Below are 23,780 nucleotides of genomic sequence, written 5' to 3'. Positions count from 1 at the left end.
GAAATAATTAACTACATGTGTAATGATTAAGCTAAAACAGAAAGAAAATTAAATGTCAAATTAATAAAATAGGTGTGGTCCTTTGGTTAGGCTATGTGTAGCAAGGAGTATGGTTTTGTTCATATGATTTAAGAAGAACATTTAAAATAGCTATAAAAGAATTATATAATAAAAAGAAAAACATATGTAATGTTTAGACTATATTTCACATCACAATAATAAAACAAATAAATAATTTGTATAGATACAACTAATAAAACATCATCACCAAATAATTATAATATAGTTATGATGGTATGAGCAATAATACCATCAATACCACCAATAATGTCCTCTGACCGGGCCAGCAAAGGTACAGAGGGCACCTTCTTTACCTTTGCTGCCATTATCTGAGGGCACAGTTTCAATAATAATATTACATCCATTCAGCCCATCTCACCCAATGATAATGATGTCCACTCTCTATGATATGTTTCCAAATTAGATATTTTGATACTTTATGAAAACATAATCTTGAGTAATGCATTTATCGGACACAGCAAAATAAGATGTGAATCCCACTTTAACAATACTTACCTTATCGTTTGTGTAATACAGAGCTTTCCTCCCTTTTTTTTATTATCTTCCTTTTCTTTTTTCTGTTGTCTGCTTTTGTTTGGTTTAAGCTTTATTTAATGGTGTCATGAAAAAAGGACAGTATCATAGCTGGACAACCATAGTCATGTAGAAGCACACTGGACAGCCCCATTTTTAGCTAAAAAGAAAACAGTTTTCATTATTTATCCAGTGCAAAAGGAATCTGTGACAAAAAACAACGCAGCATGTGTGTGGAAGATCAGGCAGTTAACGAGAAGATGTAATCAGTATCTAGAAACTGATTTGGAAAAACAAAGTCATTTTATTTACTGGTTAATAACACAGATCAATAAAATATATTAGTAAATATGGCTTTATACATTGACTGTAGATAATTTAAGTCTTTCGGAACATGTGCACACCATCGCCCCAGGGGTTATTTTGGGGGATTCCAAACATTGGGTTCCATATATTGATTAATATAGCAGACTTTTTTTTATTTTTTCATCTTTTTCCTAAAAGCATGCCTTCCAGATAAATACATACCTTCAGTGAGTGATTTCCAGGTAAGAGTCGTTGTTTTCTTGGCAATATTTAAAGAAACAATCAGGGGATTTATATATTAATCTGGAAATGTTTTAATTTCAGTATGAATGCTAAGTAAACAACAGGTTAGGGAAGCCGGGACTCTGCAACTACAAACGGCAGAGACATTTTCAGTTTATGATATCCTGATTAGATCAACAGATGTGCAGGTCAAAGTGGTTTTAAAGTATTGCTGATGCTGTTTGAGACATATGGTGTGCATTTTGTGTGTCAGAATCAGCAAAATTGCTACCTTAAGCATTTATTTGAGCAATGTGGTTTCTGTGAATTCTTATATACCATATAAGTTGTAAGTCAGTTACGCGGGCAAAAAATATCTTATCGATTTTGATCTAAAGGTCTGAGTTGGAAGAAAAGGCCAGAACAGTTTCCCATGTCTTGTTCTGAAACTGCTGATGTTATGTCTGAGGTGCATATTAATCTATACAGTTTGCATAATAACAGTAATTTATATTAATTAATCTCATAATTTGGGTGGTTCTAATGAATTGCTAACAAAGTCTGTTTTGAATTTACCTATGTGTTTTAGTTGTTGATATAATGGAGAAGCTCTTCTGTCCTTACTCCAAACATCTGGACCAAATCACTGAAATCTATAAATTCATTACTCTGAAATAGATGTAAGAGGGGGAGTGATCCCTTTTTGCCAATGTTGAATAGTAGAGTGGTTTATTTAGTGCTTGAAAGTCAGGGCTGTGCCATATTGGAATATTCTCACTAAATCTTAATGACATTTTGGCGATTCCTTTAACTTTCCACCATGCTGTCAGAGTACTTTATTGTCTGTGTAACATCTATATTCTCAAAAACAAGTTACCTCGCACATTCCATTGCAGGACTTATGAGACAACACATTAGAAAAGACAGATTTTTTCTTTTTGCATTGTTAGCAGTCCTTTAAGTACTTCTTTAATGGTGCCTACTCTAAAAGGCAGAAGCTAGAACAGATTAGAATACAATTTAACTTTATTGTCATTACACTGTCACAAGTAAAAATCAACAAAATTAACTCTGCATTTAATGCATCTCCTTGGGGAGCAGTGGGCTTTTATTGTGCGGCTCCCGGGGTGCAGTGTGGGGGTTAAGCGTCTTGCTCAGGGACCCAGAGTGGCAGTCTGTGGGAGTGCGGCAAAAGCTTCACATTATGTATTAAATAAAGACCTCAAAGGATGTTTATGAAGATGAAAAAGGTAGACCACAATAGCAAATGTGTTGCTGAAGATCTTCAGTGATCAAATGGTGGAAAAAAATTCAATAGTCTTGTCAATGTCTTCTATTAAGATAATGCTGCTTCCTTCAGAATGGCTACCACTCCTGCCATTTCAGCTCCATATGATCACAGATGCTTTATGCTCCTACTTAGGACATCATGTATGCGCCTAAATTTAGCCTATTTCATCACAAATTTCTTAGGCTACACTGGTAGGACAAAGGTTTACTGATATACAATAAACAAGAAAGTTTTCCATCTAAGCTAAAGTAGTTCACAGCTGATTTTCTCTTAAAGTTAACATGGTATGGCTCTCAAGACTTCAGCAACATGTTAGTTCCCCTTAAGGCTACTATTTTTGTAAAAGACTGAGTTTCTAGCAGAAAATGGCTTTATCCATAAAATCTCTCATTAAACATCTGAAGGTACTTCAGCTTCCTTCAAAAGTCAAAATCCATGAATCTAAGATGTCTCAGTCAAACTAAATTGTCCTGAGATAATCAGAATTGACCCATTATAGTAAAGACAATGAATGGAAAAATAAATGAATAAGCTTGAAATCTAAGAGATATGACAACAGAATTCTAAGCTACCTCAAGTAACAAAGTTGAACTGTCCAAATTAGGTTGTGGGGAAAAGTCTGCCTATTTTATTATTTATAAATCATACAGGAGCAAAAATCAATAACTTCACACATCTTTATGCTTTTATTGTCTCAGGTGTCTTGGTTGTTCATTTTTAGCTTTGTGAAATAAAGGAAGGGATTTCAGGCATTAAAATAGATGACAGATTAAGTAATACAAGAAAAAACATAGGCAGCTTTAAAACAGTTGTGTATGAAAATAAAAATACTTTTTTCACCTACAATATTGTATTTTGGAATAATCATGTTCTGCTACATATGAAATTACCTACCTAATTCTAACTAATATTGTCTGCCCTTAAAGAACAGAATTGCTACATAGATTATCTGTTGTTGGAACATATTCGTCTTGGACAGGTCATATCTACCCAGACTTTACTTTTTTCTCTCATATGATACTGTCGTCGTTTAGTTAGTTAATGTGTTTGCCTTGCATTGTTGTAGAAGTTTAGAGAATCCCATATCTTATAAAAGATCAGAATATAAGAAATATTTTATGAAATACAATCTGTTTGAACCTTTTTAACCTCAAATTCTGAAAAAAAAAAACATCACTTATTTTTTATAAATGATTACCAAGTAAAAAATCTGCTAATATTGTACAGAAGAAACAAAGTATGAAATATTAAACAATGCTGTCTTTTCTCAAATACTATTTACAGATATACATGAACAGAACTGGCTGCACCAAATACAAAATATTACAGCCTACAGACATAACTACAATCTCTTGATACTTCCGTACCAAATCCCAGTCGGTACAGTAGTAGAATAGCTTTGTTCTGCATTGGGTACCACATGATTTAAAGTAACTCAAAAGACTAATGGGTACCAAGTTGTACTATTTAGAAATATCTGCCAGTGTCCGTGATGCCTGTATGAGCCAGCTTGAGTTTTCAGTCTTTAAGTCTTGCAGATCCTTCAGCTCCAGCTCCTTGCACAGAGGAAGTCTTAGATGGACACTATAAAACTGGAACCACCACTATGAAGACAGAACACAACATGTAATTAATATGTTTCTTAATGTTTTTTGCTTTGCCCTCAGCAGAGGAATAAAACCTAGATAGAAATGATAGGACAATGGAAGAAGATAAATATAGGAGGAGAAACAAAGAGAGCCTCTTAGAAAGTCTTGAGACTGGGGAAGAAAATTCAAGTTATGGTCAGATAATTGCACTATACTGTACATACAGCCAGTGCTACAACAGATTTGTTTAGGTCAAAGCATCAGTTGTTGTTTTGGACACAAAGCCAGAGGGGCCAGACTGAGATGGTTTAGACATTTACAAAGTATATAAAGAGTATGTCAATAGAAAGATTTTAAGGCTGGAACTCCCAGGCAGGAGGCCTAGAGGAAGACCAAGGAGAAATGAAAGAGAACACGAAGGCAGCTGGTGTAACACAAAAAAAAATGTAAACAACGGGGTCACATGGACACGAGTGGCTTGCTTTGGCAATCCCTTAAAGAGAACATTCGAAACAAGATTTTACATCCAAAGCCAGAATTTTTTCAATTCAATTCAATTCAGTTTATTTATGAAGCACACTCCAATTCACAACACGTCATCTCAAAGGCACTTTACAATTCAACCAGATCATACAGTCAAATTGATTCAAAGTTTTCTATCTAAGGAAAACCAGTTGATTGCATTGACTTACGGCCTCAAAGGCAATCTCTCACACTTAGCATGCTTGTAGCGACAGTTGTGAGGAAAAACTCTCTTTTAACAAGAAGAAACCAGGCTCTGTGTGAGCGGCCATTTGCTGATGCAGACTGGGGTTTAAGGAGACAGAGACAGACATATAGAAAGAAGCAGATATACAAAGGCAACTCTAAACCAGCTCCACTGGCAGCCCCTCCAGGAAACACATAGCAGGGCAGACAAGCTCCGGCCAGCTCCCATGTCAAAGAATGAAGAGAGCACATCCAGCCAGTCAAAGTTAGGGAAACAGGACTACACTGTAAAAACAGGCAGATCTCGAACATCTATAAACAAGGGTGTTGATGAGAGCAGCACAGCTGATATTTCTCTCCAGGATGGTGTCACAGCCAAATAGGAACATGCAATAAAAAAGCTACTATGAGAAAAAGCAGAGAGAGCATAGTGTTAGAGATTGTACTAAGAAATTCTACAGAGTGGGAGAATAGAAAATGGTGAAAAAGGGGTCCCTATGTCCTCCAGCAGTCTAACCCTATAGCAGCATAACTATAGAGATAACTCAGGATAACCTGAGCAACTCTAACTATCTAACTAAAAGACCTACGTACAAGTACAGTCTTGATTAAAGGGGTCATAGAATCATTATATAGGGCATTTGGTGCTGGTCCTTAAGGTCTTTGAATAGGGTGTGTACCATTGGTTGGGCTGAAAATGGTCTATTTGCTGTTCTATGCGCCCTAATGCAAGCCTGGTTAAAAGCCCTAGAATGAAACAAGAGGTTTTCTTCCTTTTATGGTATGCTCATGAATATTTAGATGAGCCGTGCGCTGATTGGTTGGTTTAGAACGAGCAAAGATGCTGAGCAAAGATGCATCATAGCAACAAGAACTCACACACTGAAACATCAAAATTGTTGATATGGTAGGGTGACCAGACGTCCCCTTTTTCCCGGACATTTCCTACTTTTCATACCTAAAAAAATTTCCGGGAGGAATTTCAAAATCGTCCAGGATTTGGTCTACTACAGTACAGCAGGACCGAGCCGTGAGCTCTGGTGCTGGTCCGGTGCAGGGAGCCAGTGGGGGACAGAGTGCCTGAACCCGCTTGTTGACGGAGGCCAGGACGCAGGCTGACCCATGCATCCCCCCGCCTGCCTTACCGGCCCCCAGCCCCTTCCTCCAGCTGAGTATGGGCAGCTCATGGCTCTCTGCTGAGGTCCAGTCCAGTCAGCGGCCAAGCAGTCAACCGTTCATCCCCGCCCCTCCAGGGCATGACAAAAGTACAGGCCAGAACCAAATAAGACAACATCCCAGAGTTTACATCAACTCAGGGCTTCGTTTGAATTGGCCCGTTTTATGGTGGAAGTTTAGAATTGTGAGATTTGTAGAGAAAGGAGGTGTCGATGGGGTTTGAACTTCTCTGTACATCCATTTCACCCACTGAACTATCGTTATTCATCTATGACAATCTAAACATGGTTTTGCATTCTATTACCCCTTTAAACGTTTAAATTATGTCTGCTGAAGATGGAAAAAAAGCAAAAGAAAACAAACATGTAATATTTTTGAAACAGTTTAGTTTCAATTTCCAAATGCTCAGATTTTAAGAAGGTACTCACACTCAGAAGTCCGTTCACAGATGAATCCTATGCGGTCTGTGCAGTAGAAATCGTTCCATTTAGCATGTTGGATAAGACCTGCACAATCTTCACCATTTACATGACCATGAGTCCAGTTATCTGGCTGACCAGGTTTCCAGTTTCTGGTGGTAATAAAAAGGCAAATTGGTTAAATTTATTTATGCAAAGAGAAATTAAAATAAGAAGTGAAAAAAAAAAACCACCCAACTCACGTAAACACTGGTATGGTTCCATCCACCCACTTCCAGACATTTTCCTCCTCCTTGTCAGTAAGACCCAACCAGAAATATCCCTTGTTTAAGACTGAATTTTTTATAAATTGCTGGACAAAAAGCACAAGAGAGATAAATAATTTAAACAATAACGTGAAATAACTGGTCTGATTATCTGAATGTATTGGTATATTCACCTGCTCTTCATTGTCATTGATGATGAGCAAATGGGAGGACATGTTTTTACAGAACTTGCTTGCTTCATTAAAGTTAAGTCTTTGGGAACTAGAAGAGAAGTAATAGCAGCTGTTCCCAAACCCTCGGAATTCCGGAGGACAACCTGGAAGAAATAAATATTCATTTTTACAAGTGTAGATACAAACAGTTTTTGTCAGGGTAAAAATTCTTGCCATTACATTTACCAATGTTTTGTTGTAATAATCATCTCCAGTATTTTTGATTATATGAAATGTTAAATTCTTTAAGAGATACAAGTTTTCCATTTCACAGTGCTGAAAGATAGGTTTCATATTGTTGGTGTGTAAAGTTGAACTCACCAGGTGTGGGAGTGGAAACAGCAGCTGGAGGTTGTTCTTGTCTTGATGCAGAGGTTCTCGATTTTTCTGTTGTTACTGGAGCTAAACTTGGTATAGGAGCTTCGACAACATGGGGGGCACTGGAAGGTTTGATAATGACAGGCGGTCCAGGGAGACCTGGAGGGCCCGGGGGACCAGCAGGGCCTATTGGACCAACGTGCCCACGAGGCCCCTCTATCCCTGGAGGTCCTGCTTCTCCTCTAGGTCCCTGGGGTCCTTGTGGTCCTGGCAATCCAGATTTTCCATCCAACCCAGGAAATCCATTAGCTCCAGGGTCGCCTTTCTCACCAGGGGTTCCAGGTCTACCTCCAATCCCTCTTGATCCTTTAGGTCCTGGAAGCCCACGAGCTCCAGGTAAACCTTTTGGACCAGTCCCTCCTGGTGGTCCAATAGCACCTCTGTCTCCCTTTGGCCCCGCCTGGCCTGGCATTCCTTTGTCTCCTTTATCACCTTTTTTCCCTGTCTGACCCATTGGGCCTTGGGGACCTGTATCACCCCTGGAGCCTTTTGGACCTGGTGGACCTAAACCAATAAAATGTGCTTGTTAGCATTAGGATTCTTTGGATCTTAACATTGAAATACATATATTTATTCTATTGTGTCTATTGAAACAGGTGTGCTACTACTAAGAGGTAAAGCAGATTTTGTACAAGAAATCCACTTCCAGCAACAATCATTTACCCTAAAGAATGTTCTTTGTGAATGTTTCCCCAGCTAGTTTCCAAACACAGCAATCAAGAAAGTATTTACTCCCATTGCAGCAAAGTCGAGCTCTGTCAGTGACTGAGAGTAATTTAGAAATGTACCTAAATCCAAGGATTCTGTCAAAGCGGTTCCACTTTAAGTTTAGAGAAAGTATGAGTCAGAGGAGTACAAAACTTCTCTCCTGGGGGGATCCAGATGGGATAAAATATTGATAAATTATTTTAACAGGAGGGACTTTCCTTTTACAGCAGATGGCTATAGACAGATATCCATCTAATTTAAAAGAAAGTAGGAACTGTTTTTCAGGGGATACATTTCTATGCTGAATGTTTTGCCTTTACTCTGTGGCCGTGGAAACACATAAGAATAACTATGGCCCCAGAAAACTACCAGAGTTCCTTTAAAAGGTTTGATGTTTTTTAAATGTTAATCTCATAACTTTAATATCATAACTTAATGATAGCAAAGATAAATGTTTATCACCTGTACTGAACTCATAATTATTTTTTCAGTAACATATATCCAACATGCTCACAAATAATACTGTTTCTACTTACCCTGCAGGATTGTGAAGTTGGTAATCAGCTGTGAGTGCTGTTTGTCTACCAGCTTCATCTCCTCCATCACCATAGACAGGTTGATCACTTCTTGGTCCAACCTGCTTGCAAGCTCCTCCTGCTTCGTGCGCAGGTCTTTGCTGTTGGCCTTGACATCTTCCATAGTGGTATTCAGTCCTGCTAACAGGTCGGTATGTCTCATTACTGTTTCAGCGCACGATCTCAAGCCAGTCAGATCAGAGCTGATGACACCTAAAATTTGTGTTGCAAAGCTCATGTTTCCTGTAACGCGGTCCATGTTGCTTTCATGCCTTTCCAATCGTGCTTCCATCTCCTCAAACTTTGATGAGGTGACATTATCGTTATCTCTCTGTCGGTCCATTAGCTCACGTAAGCCTTGGTCATGGGTCTCTGCAATGGCTGAGGTGTTTTGTATTTGACTGGCCAAATCATTCAGCTGGGCTCTCAAATCATTTAGTGTATCTCCATTGGATGTGGCCAGAGCAGAATTATTTGCAGCAAGAACCTGAAGATTCTGGAGTTTTTCTTTCAACCACTGTGAGTCTGAACGCGTTCGATTGGCTGTTTGCTGCAGAATCTGATAGTCATTCTTTAGCTTCTGTACTGCCTGGCTAACATCTTCAACTGTCTTCTGCAGCGTGCTGAGCAAGTTCTGCTGCTGGCCTTGGGTGATATTAAGAAAACTGATGCTAACTTGAGCCTCACTTTGCACTTTGACCTGGTCCTGGAGCTCAGACTGGAGCCGCGCAGTGTCTGCCTGCAGGTCATCAATCATTCCACTGTAGGAAGCCAAGGACTGGTTGATCCCTCGCAGTGAGTCTGCGTTGCCAGCCAGAAAACTTTGAAGCGAGAGATGGCCATTCTTCATGTTGTCTCCTGAGACCAGCAGTTCTTCTAATATGTCTCTGTTGTTTGATGATTTACTGCTAATGTCGTTCAGTTGGTTTTGCAATGCTTCCAGATCTGATTTGAAGGTATTAATTTCACTGGTGGCGTTGAGGGACTTCTCTTCTGCTTGATCATCTGTAAAAAAGACTTCAGCATAAGCAGGCTATACAGCATCATTTAGAGATGCATTAATCAGGCCAATACACTTTTGTTTTTACCGATAAAATGATATTGCATGTTAATGGTGCCAAGATTAAGGCTATTTGGCACCCCGGGATTGGCACCAATACTACGCAATAATATCAAACAGATTTTTTTAATTGTGAGGACTGTAGCTTTAGTAGCTAAGGAAATAAATACAATTTGGTGCATGTACTTTTAAAAAGGATTTAGATTTGAATCTGACAGAAAATGATTTAGTTTGATTATCCTAACGCATTCTTAAGTAGTTCTGTTATCGTCAGATGTTTTTAGTAAAAGGAAAAAAAAAAAAAACAGGGCATTTAAGTACAATATATGTCTTTGGTTGGTGCAATACCCGGGTGAAATAATTGGTTATTGCTATAATGGGTAAAATAAATGGGAACTTTCCTGAAAAACACAACATGTTCAGCATTAGAACTTAAAATCACAGATCTGAACCGATTTAGGGAAACTTCCTTATTCCAAACATTGATTTAATGATTAGTCCATCTCTAATATTATTATTAATGAAAAACTTAAAAAGTCATTATTCCCTTTGAATGAGTGTATGATGAAGCTACCTAATTCTACACAGACTTACCTAGTTTCTTGAAGTCCATTTCCACAGCATCAATCTTGACCCCATAATTCTGCATGCCCTCTGTGACATTGTCCATCCTCTGAACAACTAGAAAAAGACACATTTTTATGGAAACTGACACACATAATGTGGATTTAATCATTCTTTAAAATTTCTACTGTCTTTGGAACAGTTATCAAATAAGTAGTAGAATGTAGAATATTCTTGTTTTTTTTTTTTTTTTTTTTTTTTTGCAGAGCTGACAGTTCATTTATACCAGCAGAGGGTGCTGTTGTATTTTTACCTACGTGGAGGGAGTCACCAGGCACACGTTAATCTTTGGATTCATCCAAAGCTAAAAGTTAAGGAAGTTATTATTAACTCCACTTCAGGAGTATAAATGTGAAAGACTATTGGAGTTGCATATCCTTATAGTCTAATTATTTTTTCTCTCATGTCTTTTAATCTTTCTCAGTAGGTGGACGTCTATGAACTCAAGTGGAAAACATTCTAAATTGTCACTGTTGTCATTCCAGGAGGGACAAAAACACAAAGCAAAAACATTCCCTAAGGTTAAACAAAACAAAAGCATGAAAGAACTCTTGGCCAACTGCTCTAGCGCCTATACATGTCTTTCTTTCTTTATCCGTCTAAAATCTCTCCCTATCAATTAGATAAAGTTCAGTTTATTTATATAGCACCAATCCACAACACAAGGTTTAAAAATTATTTAAAAACAACCCAAATAGTCATACTTCTGAAGCATTTAATTCCAAAATAACAATTAAAAACATTTGCTGTCAGTTTATTGCAATATAAGTATAATAAAAAAACAGATATCGTTTGTCTTAGTTTATTGAACTAGTGAGTGATTAGTGATTTCAATCAAACAATGTAAATTTATTGTTTGATCAGATCCAAAAGGGATCAGATCCAACAAAAAAATGCATTAAAATTTGACTAACATTATGTTTAGAGGGTGATCAGCGCGTTGCTTTAGTCTCTTTGTAATAATGTAACTGTAAATTACCTTTAATGTATTAAACATATCAGTTAATTTACTGTTTTTTTTGTGTGTGTGTGTGTGTGTGTGTGTGTAATTGGTGTTCTAAAAAGCAACCTCAAAGTCAGCTCACACTTTCTTTATATTTAGAAATAAAGGTAATTTATGCTTTATTTTGAAAGTCTCTCAGCGAGACCTCTAGACTTCAGTTTTTTGTTTTTTTTTGCTTACTAACAGGTCAATCATAGTAGTTTTCAATTCAGAAGTTTTTTAAAGGGACTAGCACCTGGCTTTAAAGGGCACAGGGTTTGTTTGAATTATTTTTCATGTTATATTGTGTCCGATTTGAGTTTGATGATTGTTTGATAGGTGTAACATGTGTTAGCGGTAGCAAGCTTTAGCCATGTATGTGCATGTCTATTTATAGCTAAGCTAATTTGTTTGTTTTATTAATAGATCAGAATAATTTGTGTGTTTATCTACGATCTGCTAATTTTAAACAGTTGTTCATTGGATTAAAAGGAAAGCTAATTGTATTTCTTATTTTCTTATAGCTCTTACTGTGAGTTCATATAATGCCTTCAATGATTGTTCTAAAATAAAAGAATATGTTTAAGAGTCAGAACATCAACTAGCCAAGACTACAGTCCCTCCACACCATTGATCAAGGGAAGCTGCCGAGGGACTTGATGTGATGGTCAAGGATTGTGACACCTATACAACATGGAAGCATCAACCAAAACACCTCAGGAAGACAGAGACTCTGAACAGACAACGGATAAGGCAAATGAAGAAGAGCATCTCCGTTGCTCTGGTTGTGTACGGAATCCAATGAGAAGATGCTTGCATATCAGGCAGAGGAGGCTTACAAAAAGGAAAAAAGGGTTAGCTCACATTTATGAACAATGTAAAACCCTAGGCTAGAGAGTAACTAAAGGAAAACATTCCTAAAAGTGACAATGCAGCTCTTATAGACACACTGGAGGAAGGAAAGAGTCGTGTTGGTAACATATATGGGAATTAGAGCTCACCTCACTCCATTGATGCTTGTGAGGCAGTTACAAAGGACATTATAAAAATTGTTCTTGAAAGGATATCAGGCATTGATGGAGAATATGACGGTGAAACAGTAAGGTAAATTCTACACGAGCTTCTTAACAGAGATTATGCTTGCTCCATCTACGGCTCCACAGCTTCACCTTCAAGTCGTCACTCAAGTAAAGGTTCCAGCTACTACTCTGTCATAGCTGCAAAAAGAGCAGATGCTGAGCCAGAACTAGCAGCTAAGGAAGTGGAGTATGTAGTGTTGTTGGAGGAGGAGAAACAAAAAGAAAAGATTCAACTGCTAGAGGAGCAACAGAGGAACAAACTTGAGGCTCAAAAACGCAAACTGGAAAGATTCAAGGCAGAGAAAGACATGAGAGCTGCACGAGTTAGGTTCACAACCTATGTTTAGGAAGTCATGCAGGAAGCAAGTGTTCATTCTACTGAGCAGAGGAGAACAAGAGAACTTACAGGGGTCTCGAACCGGTTCCATAAAGGGCCGTGTGGCTGCAGGTTTTCTTTGCAACCAAGCAATAGCACACCAGACTCCATTCATCAAGTCATCATGTTCAGATTGCATTCAGTTGATGAGATGACTGAAGTCTGGTGTACGATTGCTTGGTTGGAAAGAAAACCTGCAGCCACACGGCCCTTTCTGGAACCGGTTTGAGACCTCTGAACTACAGCATGTGTATTCTGAACAATCTGTGTCCTCAGCTCTCCTCCAGTGGCCTACTGGTGTCAGAGAGACTGTGTCACATGCACGGACAAATGTAAGTTATCTGGCTCAAGCTGTCCAAGATAGCATAGCTTTGAACAGGTTTCCAATGCCAGAACCATCTGTATTTACTGGTGATCCTATTCAGTTTGTTGAATGGAAGGCTTCATTCACATCTCTTATTGATAAAAAGAATATTGCTTCAGGTGATAAACTGCATTATTTGAAAAAATATGTTGCAGGCCCAGCTAGAAAGACACTTGATGGCATATTTTATAGAAATGACGATGAAGCTTATAATGATGTATGGAACTGTCTCAATAGAAGGTATGGTCAGCTATTTGTTATACAAAAGGCATTCAGGGTAAAACTAAAAAACTTGCCAAAGAGCCATCCAAAAGATGCAGAAGGACTCAGAGAATTTGCTGACTTTTTACACTCATGTCTAGAAGCAATGCCTTATATTAAAGGTCTTGATATTTTAAATGATTGTGAAGAAAATCAGAAACTTGCTCAAAAGCTACTGGGTTGGACAGCATCACAGTGGAATCGGAAAGTCACCCAAGTCATGAGAGAAAATCAAGAATTTCCCACTTTCCAGAAGTGTAATCCTATCGCCTCATTCCAATGCTCTCCATTTATCAGAGGCTAACCCTTCACGTCATCTGAAGGAAAAGAAATATAAATCTAGTGTTTATCACATGCAAGCAGTAACAGAGACTGAAACTCAAGGACATTTGAAAATAAGTCTAAAGCCACCATGTATGTTCTGTCAGAACAGTAAACATCTACTTCATCATTGCCCTGAGTTCAAAAGAAAAGATCTGGAGGAACGACGGAAGTATGTGAAAGACAAGAAACTTTACTATGGCTGCTTGGAGACATAATGCATAACCATAATGCAAAAGATTGATGTAATAGACTTTTATGTGAGAACTGCTAAGGAAGACATCCTACACTTCATCATGACGATAATTACACCAAAGCCAAACCCGCATCAGTCCCAAATATAAGCACTACAGAGGAAACAGCATAGACATTGTCTCTTAGTGTGATAACTAAGGAATCATCTACTAACACTTTGATGATCGTGCCTGTGTGGGTTTCTTCTATCAGTAATCCAGTTATGGAAAAACTTGTCTATTCTCTGCTTGATAGTCAAGTGATAGGGTTTTTATTGATAAAGAACAGTTTGCTAGTCAAGACGCATCCTGTAGGTTGAAGCTAACAACGACAGGAAAGGACACATTAATGCATAGTCAAAGACTGTTGGATTTGAGAGTGAGGGGTTACAGCTCTGACATCTACATCAATCTCCCCCCTGTTTACACCAAGGACTCCATACCAGTGAATCAATAGCACATTCCTACCTGTGACACGGCATGACACTGGAATAATCAAATTAAAATAGCAGATGAAATCCCATCGCAGCTGGAGTATGAAGTTGGTCTGCTGATCGGCTAAAATTGCTCAGGAGCACTGGCACCACGGCAGATAATCCTGTTCATTGCCTCATCATGACTCACCAAGCAGCACCAACATGTGTCACAAGGTTTTTGTCAGAGAGCTTCCTCCTGTAACCCCAGCAGAGGCCCTCAGGGTCCTTGAATCTAATTTTAAAGATGCTAACAATGATGAAAAGACTGTTTCTTAAGATGACATCCACTTCCTAGATGTGTTAAAGGAAGGAATCGGGAGAAAGAGTAATGGACATTACAAAGCCACTCCCCTTTAAAAAGAGACCCTATCTCCCTAACAATAAGCAACAAGCTATGGTACGGCTCAGTCACCTCAAAAGAAAGCTAGTGAAAGATGACAAGTACAGAGAGCACTATATGAAGTTTATGGATGAAATTATCCAAAAGGGTGAAGCAGAGGAGGTTTGTGATCAAGGAAAAGAAGGAGAGAGATGGTATATTCCCCACCACGGAGTCTATCACTCTAAAAAACCCGATAAACTCTGTGTGGTTTTTGACTGTTCTGTCAAGCACAAGGGAACAAGCCTGAATGACCAACTTCTGTCCGGCCTTGATCTGCTAAATAATCTGAACAGTGTGCTTCTCAGATTCCGGCAGCACCACATTGCGTCGATGTGTGACATAGAAAAGATGTTCCATCAGTTCTATATTTATGAAACTGTCAGAGTCTATCTACGCTTCTTGTGGTGGAGAGACAGTAACAATGCAGAGCCACAGGAATTCAGAATGAAAGTGCATTTCTTTGGTGTGGTGTCATCGCCAGGATGCTCTAACTATGGACTGAGACAGCTCGCTAAAGACAATGAGACTAAATTTTCCTTTGTATCACAATTCATCATGGAGGACTTTTATGTTGCTGATGGTGTTACCAGTATAGAAAATGTGGATGATGCTATTCAGCTTGCACTGCTGCGATTTATTGCCCCTTTTCTGCTCACTGGAAAAAGGGTGCTTCAGGAAATATGTAGACATGGCATAGGCTGGGACGATCCCCTCCCCTGTGAACTGCAACCAGTGTGGGAGTGGTGGTAGAAGGATCTTACAAATTTGGAGAAAATCACCATACCATGCTGCTATGTGCCTCCTGGTTTAGGCCGAGTTGTGGAAAAGGAGCTACATCATTTTTTTGATGTGAGTACATGTCATCATGGACAGTGTTCATATCTAAGACAAGTGAACAAAGATGGAAGTGTTCATTGTTCTCTGGTCATGAGAAAATCCAGATAGGCTCCAGTCAAGGTCACAACGATATTTCGGCTAGAACTGGTAGCCGCTGTTGTGTCAGCGACAGCAAGCAACACTTTGAAGGAAGAGCTTGGTTTTAACAGAATATATTCACGAGGCACCTCGTTTTCACACCTTTGTCTCAAATCAGATACAGAGAATACATCTCAGCTCCTCTCCTCAGCAATGGGGATATGTCTCAACCAAAGATAACCCTGCAGATGATGCATCCAGGGGATCAAGTGCAAGTGAGATTCTCACATCGAGTTGGTTTCAGGACATCAGTTCTTGCAGGAAAAGGAGATTCCTCCAGCTACAAATGTTTGCACACAAATACGGACTGGAGATCCTGAAGTGAAGAGGATTCAGATTCTAAAACACAGACACAGGAACAGTTAAGTTTCTCAGATCGCTTGTCAAAGTTTTCTTCATGGTCAAAGGCAATAAAATGCTGTTGCTTGTCTTATCCGTCTTGATAGGAATGACAACTCGACAAACCACAGCACTGTATAAGAGTGTAAACCGTTTCAGATGGAGGCCTTTCTTGATCAGGATGGTGGGAGGAAGACTGAAAAATGCATCACTTCATACCACACTAAAGCATCCAGTCATTATGCCGAAAAATCCTCACATCACTAAGGCAATATTTGCTCATTGTCATGAGAAAGTGCAGCATCAGGGTAAGGGTCTAACTATTAATGAGATTAGATCAAATGGATTCTGGATTCCAGGAATCAACAGAGCTGTGGCAACGCATTTACATCAATGTGTTACATGTCGGAAACTCAGAAGGTTCACCGAGGAACAACATATAGCAGATTTGCCATCTGAGGATGTGGATCCATCACCACCTTTCACCTACTGTGGGGTGGACTGTTTTGGTCCATTTCACTCCAAACAAGGATGCAAGGTAAAAAAGATATACAGCTTGCTTTTCACCTGCCTTTGCTGTCGAGCTATCCACATTGAAATGTTAGACGACAGGACAACTGATGCCTTCTGAATGGACTCCGATGTTTCATTGCCATAAGAGGAGCAATATGCGACATAAAGTGCAACCAAGGAACGGACTTCATTGGAGCTAAAAATGAACTGAATTAAGCTCTTAAGCAAGTGGATGCTAACCGCCTGACTACATTATTGGCTAAGAAACAATGTGACTTTTGTTAATGCTCCACATGCATGAGTTTGATCATTGTTTGATGGGTGCAACATGTGTTGGCGGTAGCAAATGTTAGGACTGTATTGGACTATTTATAGCTAAGCTAATTTGTTTGTTTTATAGTTATTTCAGAATAATTTGTGTGTTTATCTAGGATCTGCTAAGTTTAAACGGTTGTTCATTGGATTAAAAGGAAAGGTAATTGTATTCATTATTTTCTTATAGCTCTTACGGTGAGTTCATATGCTGCCTCCAATCACTAAAATAAAAGAATAATAAGCCTCAGTTAAAGAGTCAGACTATCAATTAACCAGAATGCTACAGTAATAATAAACATAAATCTATGTAGCTGACAATACTGTTGTAATCAATGTATAAAATAATAGTAAATTAAGGAATATATGTTGTCTGTTTTAAATAAAATGTATTGGATCATTTTATTTTTGGTTTTTGCTGTAAATACTGTGAAAGCTGTGTAATTACTCTTAAAAATATCAGAATAAATACCTTCTTAATCTCCTACTAACCCTTCATTAAAATTTAAATCCCTCTCTCATCTATGTTTGTGACTGAAAATTAAAGGCAAAATCTTTGTCTGCCTGAAGCTGAGTATTGATGCCAAAATGGGATTTAAACAGCATCAATTTCATGCGTTAAATGGAGTACAATGATTGGTTGATTTAATATGACCATAAATGACATGTCTATTGGCCTTGTTTTTGGAGGACTGAGCCTGGAGTATATTTTTTTGCACGCTCAAACTAAAGTACATCTTGAAGAAGGTTTTGTTAACTTACTAGCCCATAGGTAATGGAGCTTGTTAAGACGCTAAATGACAGAGCTGGTGGCTACAATGGGTTAAGGTATTCAAACATTAATATTATAGTAGGTGAGGTAGACTACACACAATAGACTAAAACAAAAGAGCAAAATCCAGCCTACAATATTTTTCTGTAAAGTTTAACTGTCTTTGACAATTGCAGTTATTTGTGAGTCAACTTGTAGTTCACGAGAAAACAAATTGCTCCAGAGTAATAAAAGCCTTCCCTGGGTTGTTAAGCCATGGTAGTCCCCACATGGTCATCTGGTACACGTTAGAGGCAAACCATCAAAATCACATTGGCTCCAAGCCAACTCAACCCTAAAGCTGGAAACCTACAAAAACCCTGAAAACTCTTAAAAGACAAAGAGTTGGATTTAGATTGTGACTTTTAGATCTTCAATTGAAGATATTTCTACTGGCTAAAAAAGCCTTTTCAATGCTTATGAACCAGTTAACACTTTAGAAAATCTTGCTGAAGATGTTTTAACAGGTTTGTTGTGATTGATTTGGGCCATGGTTATGTAAAATTGGACAGTCCTATTCTCACACTGCTTTGGATCACTGAAATGTGTATGTCTCTATTCAATATTGTTTAGGTTGAAACCACCGAAATTCCTCACAGCGAGGCCAGTGTGGCACATTGTGTTCAAGTCATAACTAATCTCCAAAGACATCTTTTATTCAGACATAAAACAAAAGTCTATTTCAGGTTAGGAAGTAAGTGCACTATTAACAAACGTTACCATATTGCTACTTACAATTTATTTTTGAACTTTACTCAGTCATATTTTTTTCTATTATTATATATCTTTATATTATTACATATCTGCTTAAAGGTTAATAGACAAATGTAAATTTAGCATGCACTTACAGCCCTCTCCACACCAGGTTAAAGTACCCAGGGCCTCTATTATAAAAAATTTTCTACTGTAGAGTGAAACTGCTTCCCTATGCAGAAGATATGCAATTTCTTAGGATAGGCTGTTGATGAGCATCCAACTGCCTTTCAGCTGCTGTTGGGATTATTTTATATTTAAGACTGGTGATAAATATGAAGAAGTTATCCAGAGAGATCAGCCTGTAGTCTGTTTGCCCACTTTAATTTTGTGTGTGACTTCACATTCAGACCTCCATTGGTCAATAAATTTTATTTCCATTGATGATTTTTGTGTGGATTTGTTGTCAGCAACAACAACAACTTTGTACAGAACAATGTATGCAATGAGAATATTTCATCCATTCAGATCTAGAATGTGTTATTTGAGTGTTCCATTTATTTTTTTAGCTATGTATTTCTTGGCCTTCAGAAGAGGTGTGATATGACACCTTGAAATGGGCAGCAGCCAGACAGAAGAGATGGCTTAACTTTGTAGACAAGTGTTTTTCTAAAGGGTTGGAAGAAAACAACTTATACTTCCTTATTACTTAATACCCTGTTGTGCAAACTGTATTATTTTACCATTCATTTGCCTATAATAAACTTTGAAAGGCTTAAGAGAGCATGATATTGCACATTTTAGTCTTTTAAAATCTTTTGTCTTTTTTTTTGGCATTTTACCCACTGGAAGCTGCTGCTCACATTGTATTGGTCTGCATTTTATGTTTGAATTCTCCTCTGATATTGTATTACATGTGTTGTTTTTATTATTTTATCGTTTTTATGCTGTTCAGCACTTTGGTAACAGTTTGGATGCTAAGTTTCAGAAGCAGAATATTGTCACGATTATCAGGGAAGTTATGATGTTAGGGCATTGTAGTTCTTCATGGTGATGAAGATGGAAAACTAAAATAGGAAATTTAAATTTGAAACTTTACATAATGTAATTGAAGTCCAAATAATTTTATACCTTAATTAAACACCTTTAAAGGCCTCAAATTGTGATTTTGAACACTAACACTTTTTAAACTTAAAGGTATAGTGACGGATTTTCGGGATTTTTTGAAAATACCAGCCCTTTCCACTAAAAAAAAAAAAAAAAATGCACCCACTCCCTAGAGGGAACGACTATTAAACACATGCAAGAGCATTAAAAGTTGCTGTTTGCATCGCTCATACAAGCTTACTTTCCAACAGAAGATTTTAAATTTTTCCACTATGTCAGTATCACCACCATAAGTGAAAATGGGGACGAGCACATAGGACAGCCTTACGTAAACATATCACCAGAATTAGGAGGACCCTCTATTTTGATGATCCACTCGGAAAAAGAACATCCTCCACTATACCTTTAAGGCCATGTTGAAAGTCTGTCATATTCAATAGTAAAGTTTGCATACAAAGAGTAACTTCTACTTTAACTTACCTTTGTATCCAAGGACAGCCACGGCGATGGTGAGAAGAGCACAGAGCACATAGAGGAGAGCGATGGCTGCCCTTAGTACCCAATCATTTTTACACTTTGTGCACTCACTTCCCTCCTCAATTCCTGCAAAACAAATCAGGATCTGTTACTAATCTATCTGCAGAATGCAGTGAATCATGGATCAGTACTGGAAGCATTTGTATTTGGAACAACATATGAGAGTAGAATAAAACTTAATGAGGCAAGAAAAATAGAATGTGCTAGGTGTTTTGAATTCTTTTTAAAACTACTTTTTATTCAACATGTCAACACTGGGACATGTTGTACCTTCTGTCAGCCAAGAGCGAACAGAAAACATTTGGTCATGAACCGAAAAGTCAGCTCACAATGAAACTGAAAACACGACCCATGTGCTAACCATACGGCAAGACAGCATTCCTAACCGCCAGCTGACCTACAGCAAGGCAGCAGAGAAACTTGTGATAATTCATCTTACAGATGTTCACTGAAACCTCTTAGTAACCATCCACAGCAAATAATGCAATGATAAACATTTAGCAGGATGTTTGCTTTAGTTCAGTTAAACCAATCAAGTTGCTTCCAGCGAGCAAAGCAAGAAGGCAGCTGGATAAGTCAGTGAAGGGGCTTATACAAACTTAAGATTAGGTTTAACGGCCAGAACAAAAGACAATTTATGGAAACTTAATGCAGCTTATAATGTATATGCATGTTTGCTTCTTGTTTTTCCAAGAACATGAAGCAGACAACAACGGACGCTCATCAGAGCATCCTTTGAGGAAACGTATTAATTTGTTGTCGGCATCATAGCATTTACAGCAGCATTAGTAGTTAGGCTCAGTTTTGACAAGCCTAGTTCTTTTATTGCTTTTTAAAGACAACTTTGTACTATTTGAGTTTCACATAAAACTGCGTTATTGTTAGGAAACCAGTTTGTGTGGGTTGTGTTTGTGGTTGTTCTCTCCTTCCACCAGCAGGTGGCGCCCTGTTGGCTCATTACTGAGGACTATTTGAGCGGTGGACTGTCACTAGCTCAACGCCAGAGTGTTTGCCAGTTTTGGGTACTCTAGCCAAGCTGAGAATTGCTGAGTCTAACTGAGTCTTTGTTTTTTTTCGCTGAGCCTAACCTTGTTTTTTGTCTTTGCCTTTTCGGCAGGAAGCTTTCCTGCAAGCTGGATGTTTGGCCTTCTTCCCCTGGAACGATTGTTTGAGTCTCACACTGAGCAGGGGATTAACCACCACAAGTTCCGTTCAAGTCCTCCTGGATTCCCAAGTGACAGTCCGCTCAATAGTTCCTCAGGATCCAACCAAGTCTAAACCTGTCCACCCTCCAACGAGTCTCTATCTCCAGATAACCCACACTAACTGGATTCTGGGAGAAGAGGTCTTCTCAACCAATGTGAGTCCCATTTTCTCTGTCTCTCCAGTCATCGCTCAAAGTTCCCACAGATCCTGAACTAAACGTTGATACTTCCCTTCCCTCTTCCAGTTCCGGTTCACCAGCACACTGAGTTTCCTGAATCCTACCCCCGCTGTCCTTATCAATAAACCTGTTCAAACTTTTACTCTGGTTCTCTGATTGGTTTACTGCAAATGGATCAGATCTCTTAAGAAAATCATGACAATTATGTGGACTCATTTTAATATTAGAGATTTAGACTCATGTCTAACCTCTTTACAGCAGTTTATTGCTCCTTAAGCAATCAAGCAAACAGAAAACAATTCCTCCACGCTTCTCTTAGGCTAGTAAAAAAAATAAAAAAACATACGCCGACCCAGATGCATGATGGTCCTACCATTGACAGCTTTTTTATAAACATAATTCACCCAAATTGCTCATAACCAACCAAACTAAACAAAGAAACATAACCACATAACCAAAAAACATAATCTAAAAACAAATATAATACAGTAAAGTAAAATAAATAAACTTAATAGATTATCCACAAAAATAAAAACTAATTATTAGAAAAAAATAATTGGCTCCTACAAAATGAATGACACACGTTGTTGAAGCGGCATTTTCTGTACATATCCTCTGCATTTTAAGATGTTTCATGATCACAAAGTTGGATTTATGCATTTATTGAATATCTTAACATTTACTGTATTTTTAAAAAAAACATTTATTGGTTAATGAAAAAGCAGATTCGTAACATTGACTTCTCCTCTGAGTTGTTTGTTGAGGGGTTGTTTGAGTGGTATTAGTACAATGATTGTAAATTCACAGTGACTATGTTCATTTGTGGCTACACAATTTGCAACACTGTTGCCTTGTAGCAAGAAGGTCCCGGGTTTGATTCCAGCCCCATGGAGTACCCCGCCTTTTGACCCATAGACTGCTGGACATAAGCACCAGCCCACCATCACCCCGATGGATGAACCGGGAGTAGATGTATGGATGGACATATGTATTTAAATATTTTTTGTAATTTATGTTTATTTAAATTACTGTCAATTATTTTCCCAATACACCGGTAAAAATGCAAGGCCTTAGTGTAACTACGTAGCAAAATATTATTATTCCCCAGTAATGTATTGAAATATCACAGATATGAAATTGCAGTAAATTGCTTTGAGTATGTTTCATATCACTATAATCCTTACTGTAAACTCATGCAAAACATATTCGAAAATGTACAGAAAAATAACTCTGCATTTTGCAGGTGCACTGCCTCACTGCACCTGTAAAATTAAATCTTTTCAACATTTTCTTCTTCACACATGCAAGAAATCTTAGTCTGTACATTTGAATCACATGAGCAGCAGTAATAGAACTTCAGCTAACTTTTCCTAGGAAAGGTTGGGCAGGACCGCAAGAGAGGTACTGGGGTTTAGCCTTTCTGTTTTGGAACCACACATCTGTACAAACATCCCTACTGACCAGGGTCAGATCCCTTCTCCAGGGATCCCTTTATGGACCCAGACCTACATACACAGACAGTTGTTGTCCTGAGAAAATTGATGGGGGGGCAGAGAGGAATCCTCGATTAGAGGAACCTCTCTGTTCCTAACCGCATGCTGTTAAAAGTGTGACATAACAACATGTAAACAGGCTGCTAGACGCCTGCCGGTCCTGGGTCAAGAATCGGGGGTGGGGTGGTGGGGGGTGATGTTAAGTCTCTGTTAATTAGTCTGTGAACAACAGTTGGGAAACTTGTGTTTTTCACATTTGTAGTCACCTGATTTCAAGCACAACCAACCAATCAAAAGCAAATTTTCACCTCATATATATATATATTTTTTTTTTACTTTTTATAACTTCTTTCTTGTTTTGACACACGCATTACAGGCATAAAACATTTTATGTACGTATATTAACACCAACAAATTTCTATCAATATGTACTAGAAATTTGACTGATACTGAAACTCATAATATGTAGTACTAAACCCTAACCAACATATATGTATATTTTGAAGCGTATGCTGTTCATCCCAACAGTATTTAGTGTTTCTTGCATTATGTAACCTGGCAGAGACAGGATATGAAACTGTGTGCCATGTTCTCCACACCGTGGCACTTCCAGCAAAGTAAGAGGAAAATTCACTCTGAGAGGAATATGGCTATGACTCTTTCCAGAGGAGGAGATTTTCCACTGTTGTGCTTGTCTGGTATTTCAGTCTCAATCTAAGGGATTTTTGCTGAAAAAAAAAAAAAAAAACTGTTCCGCCTCATGGTGCACAGACTAAAGAGGATGAATAAAGGTTTCCAGGGAAGTTGCAATTTATTATTTAACTAGATTCAGGGGGGAAAAAAATCTTCCTTTTAGGAAGGAATGATTTAAGAAGCCAAAGAGTTTGTTTATATATATATACAGTGGGGCAAAAAAGTATTTAGTCAGCCACCAATAGTGCAAGTTCACCCACTTACAAAAGATTAGAGAGGCCGGTAATATTCATCATAGATATACCTCAACTGTGTGAGAGA

The 23,780-nt window shown here is 38.2% G+C and overlaps 1 protein-coding gene across 2 annotated transcripts in view; it reads right to left on the bottom strand.

The window, feature by feature from the left end:
- Positions 1-2,205: 2,205 nt before the first annotated feature.
- LOC107099964 (collectin-12-like) overlaps positions 2,206-23,780 on the bottom strand; it is a 50,227-nt gene continuing 28,652 nt past the window's right edge. Inside the window, exons 3-10 of one of the 2 annotated variants that reach the window (XM_015398299.1) lie at positions 19,833-19,955; positions 10,099-10,185; positions 8,406-9,449; positions 7,105-7,665; positions 6,745-6,887; positions 6,548-6,657; positions 6,315-6,457; positions 2,206-4,017 (exon numbers count right to left, since the gene is read on the bottom strand). In XM_015398299.1, the coding sequence (XP_015253785.1) occupies positions 3,998-4,017; positions 6,315-6,457; positions 6,548-6,657; positions 6,745-6,887; positions 7,105-7,665; positions 8,406-9,449; positions 10,099-10,185; positions 19,833-19,955 (2,231 nt within the window). In that variant the 3' untranslated portion in view covers positions 2,206-3,997. Of the gene's footprint in view, positions 4,018-6,291; positions 6,458-6,547; positions 6,658-6,744; positions 6,888-7,104; positions 7,666-8,405; positions 9,450-10,098; positions 10,186-19,832; positions 19,956-23,780 lie in introns of those variants that run through there. The other variant, XM_015398298.1, reaches the window with a different exon arrangement.

This window comes from Cyprinodon variegatus, unplaced genomic scaffold (assembly GCF_000732505.1).
Source record: "Cyprinodon variegatus isolate N-32 unplaced genomic scaffold, C_variegatus-1.0 Scaffold924, whole genome shotgun sequence".
NCBI classification, from domain to species: Eukaryota; Metazoa; Chordata; class Actinopteri; order Cyprinodontiformes; family Cyprinodontidae; genus Cyprinodon; species Cyprinodon variegatus.
This window is presented reverse-complemented; position numbering and strand designations above follow the sequence as displayed.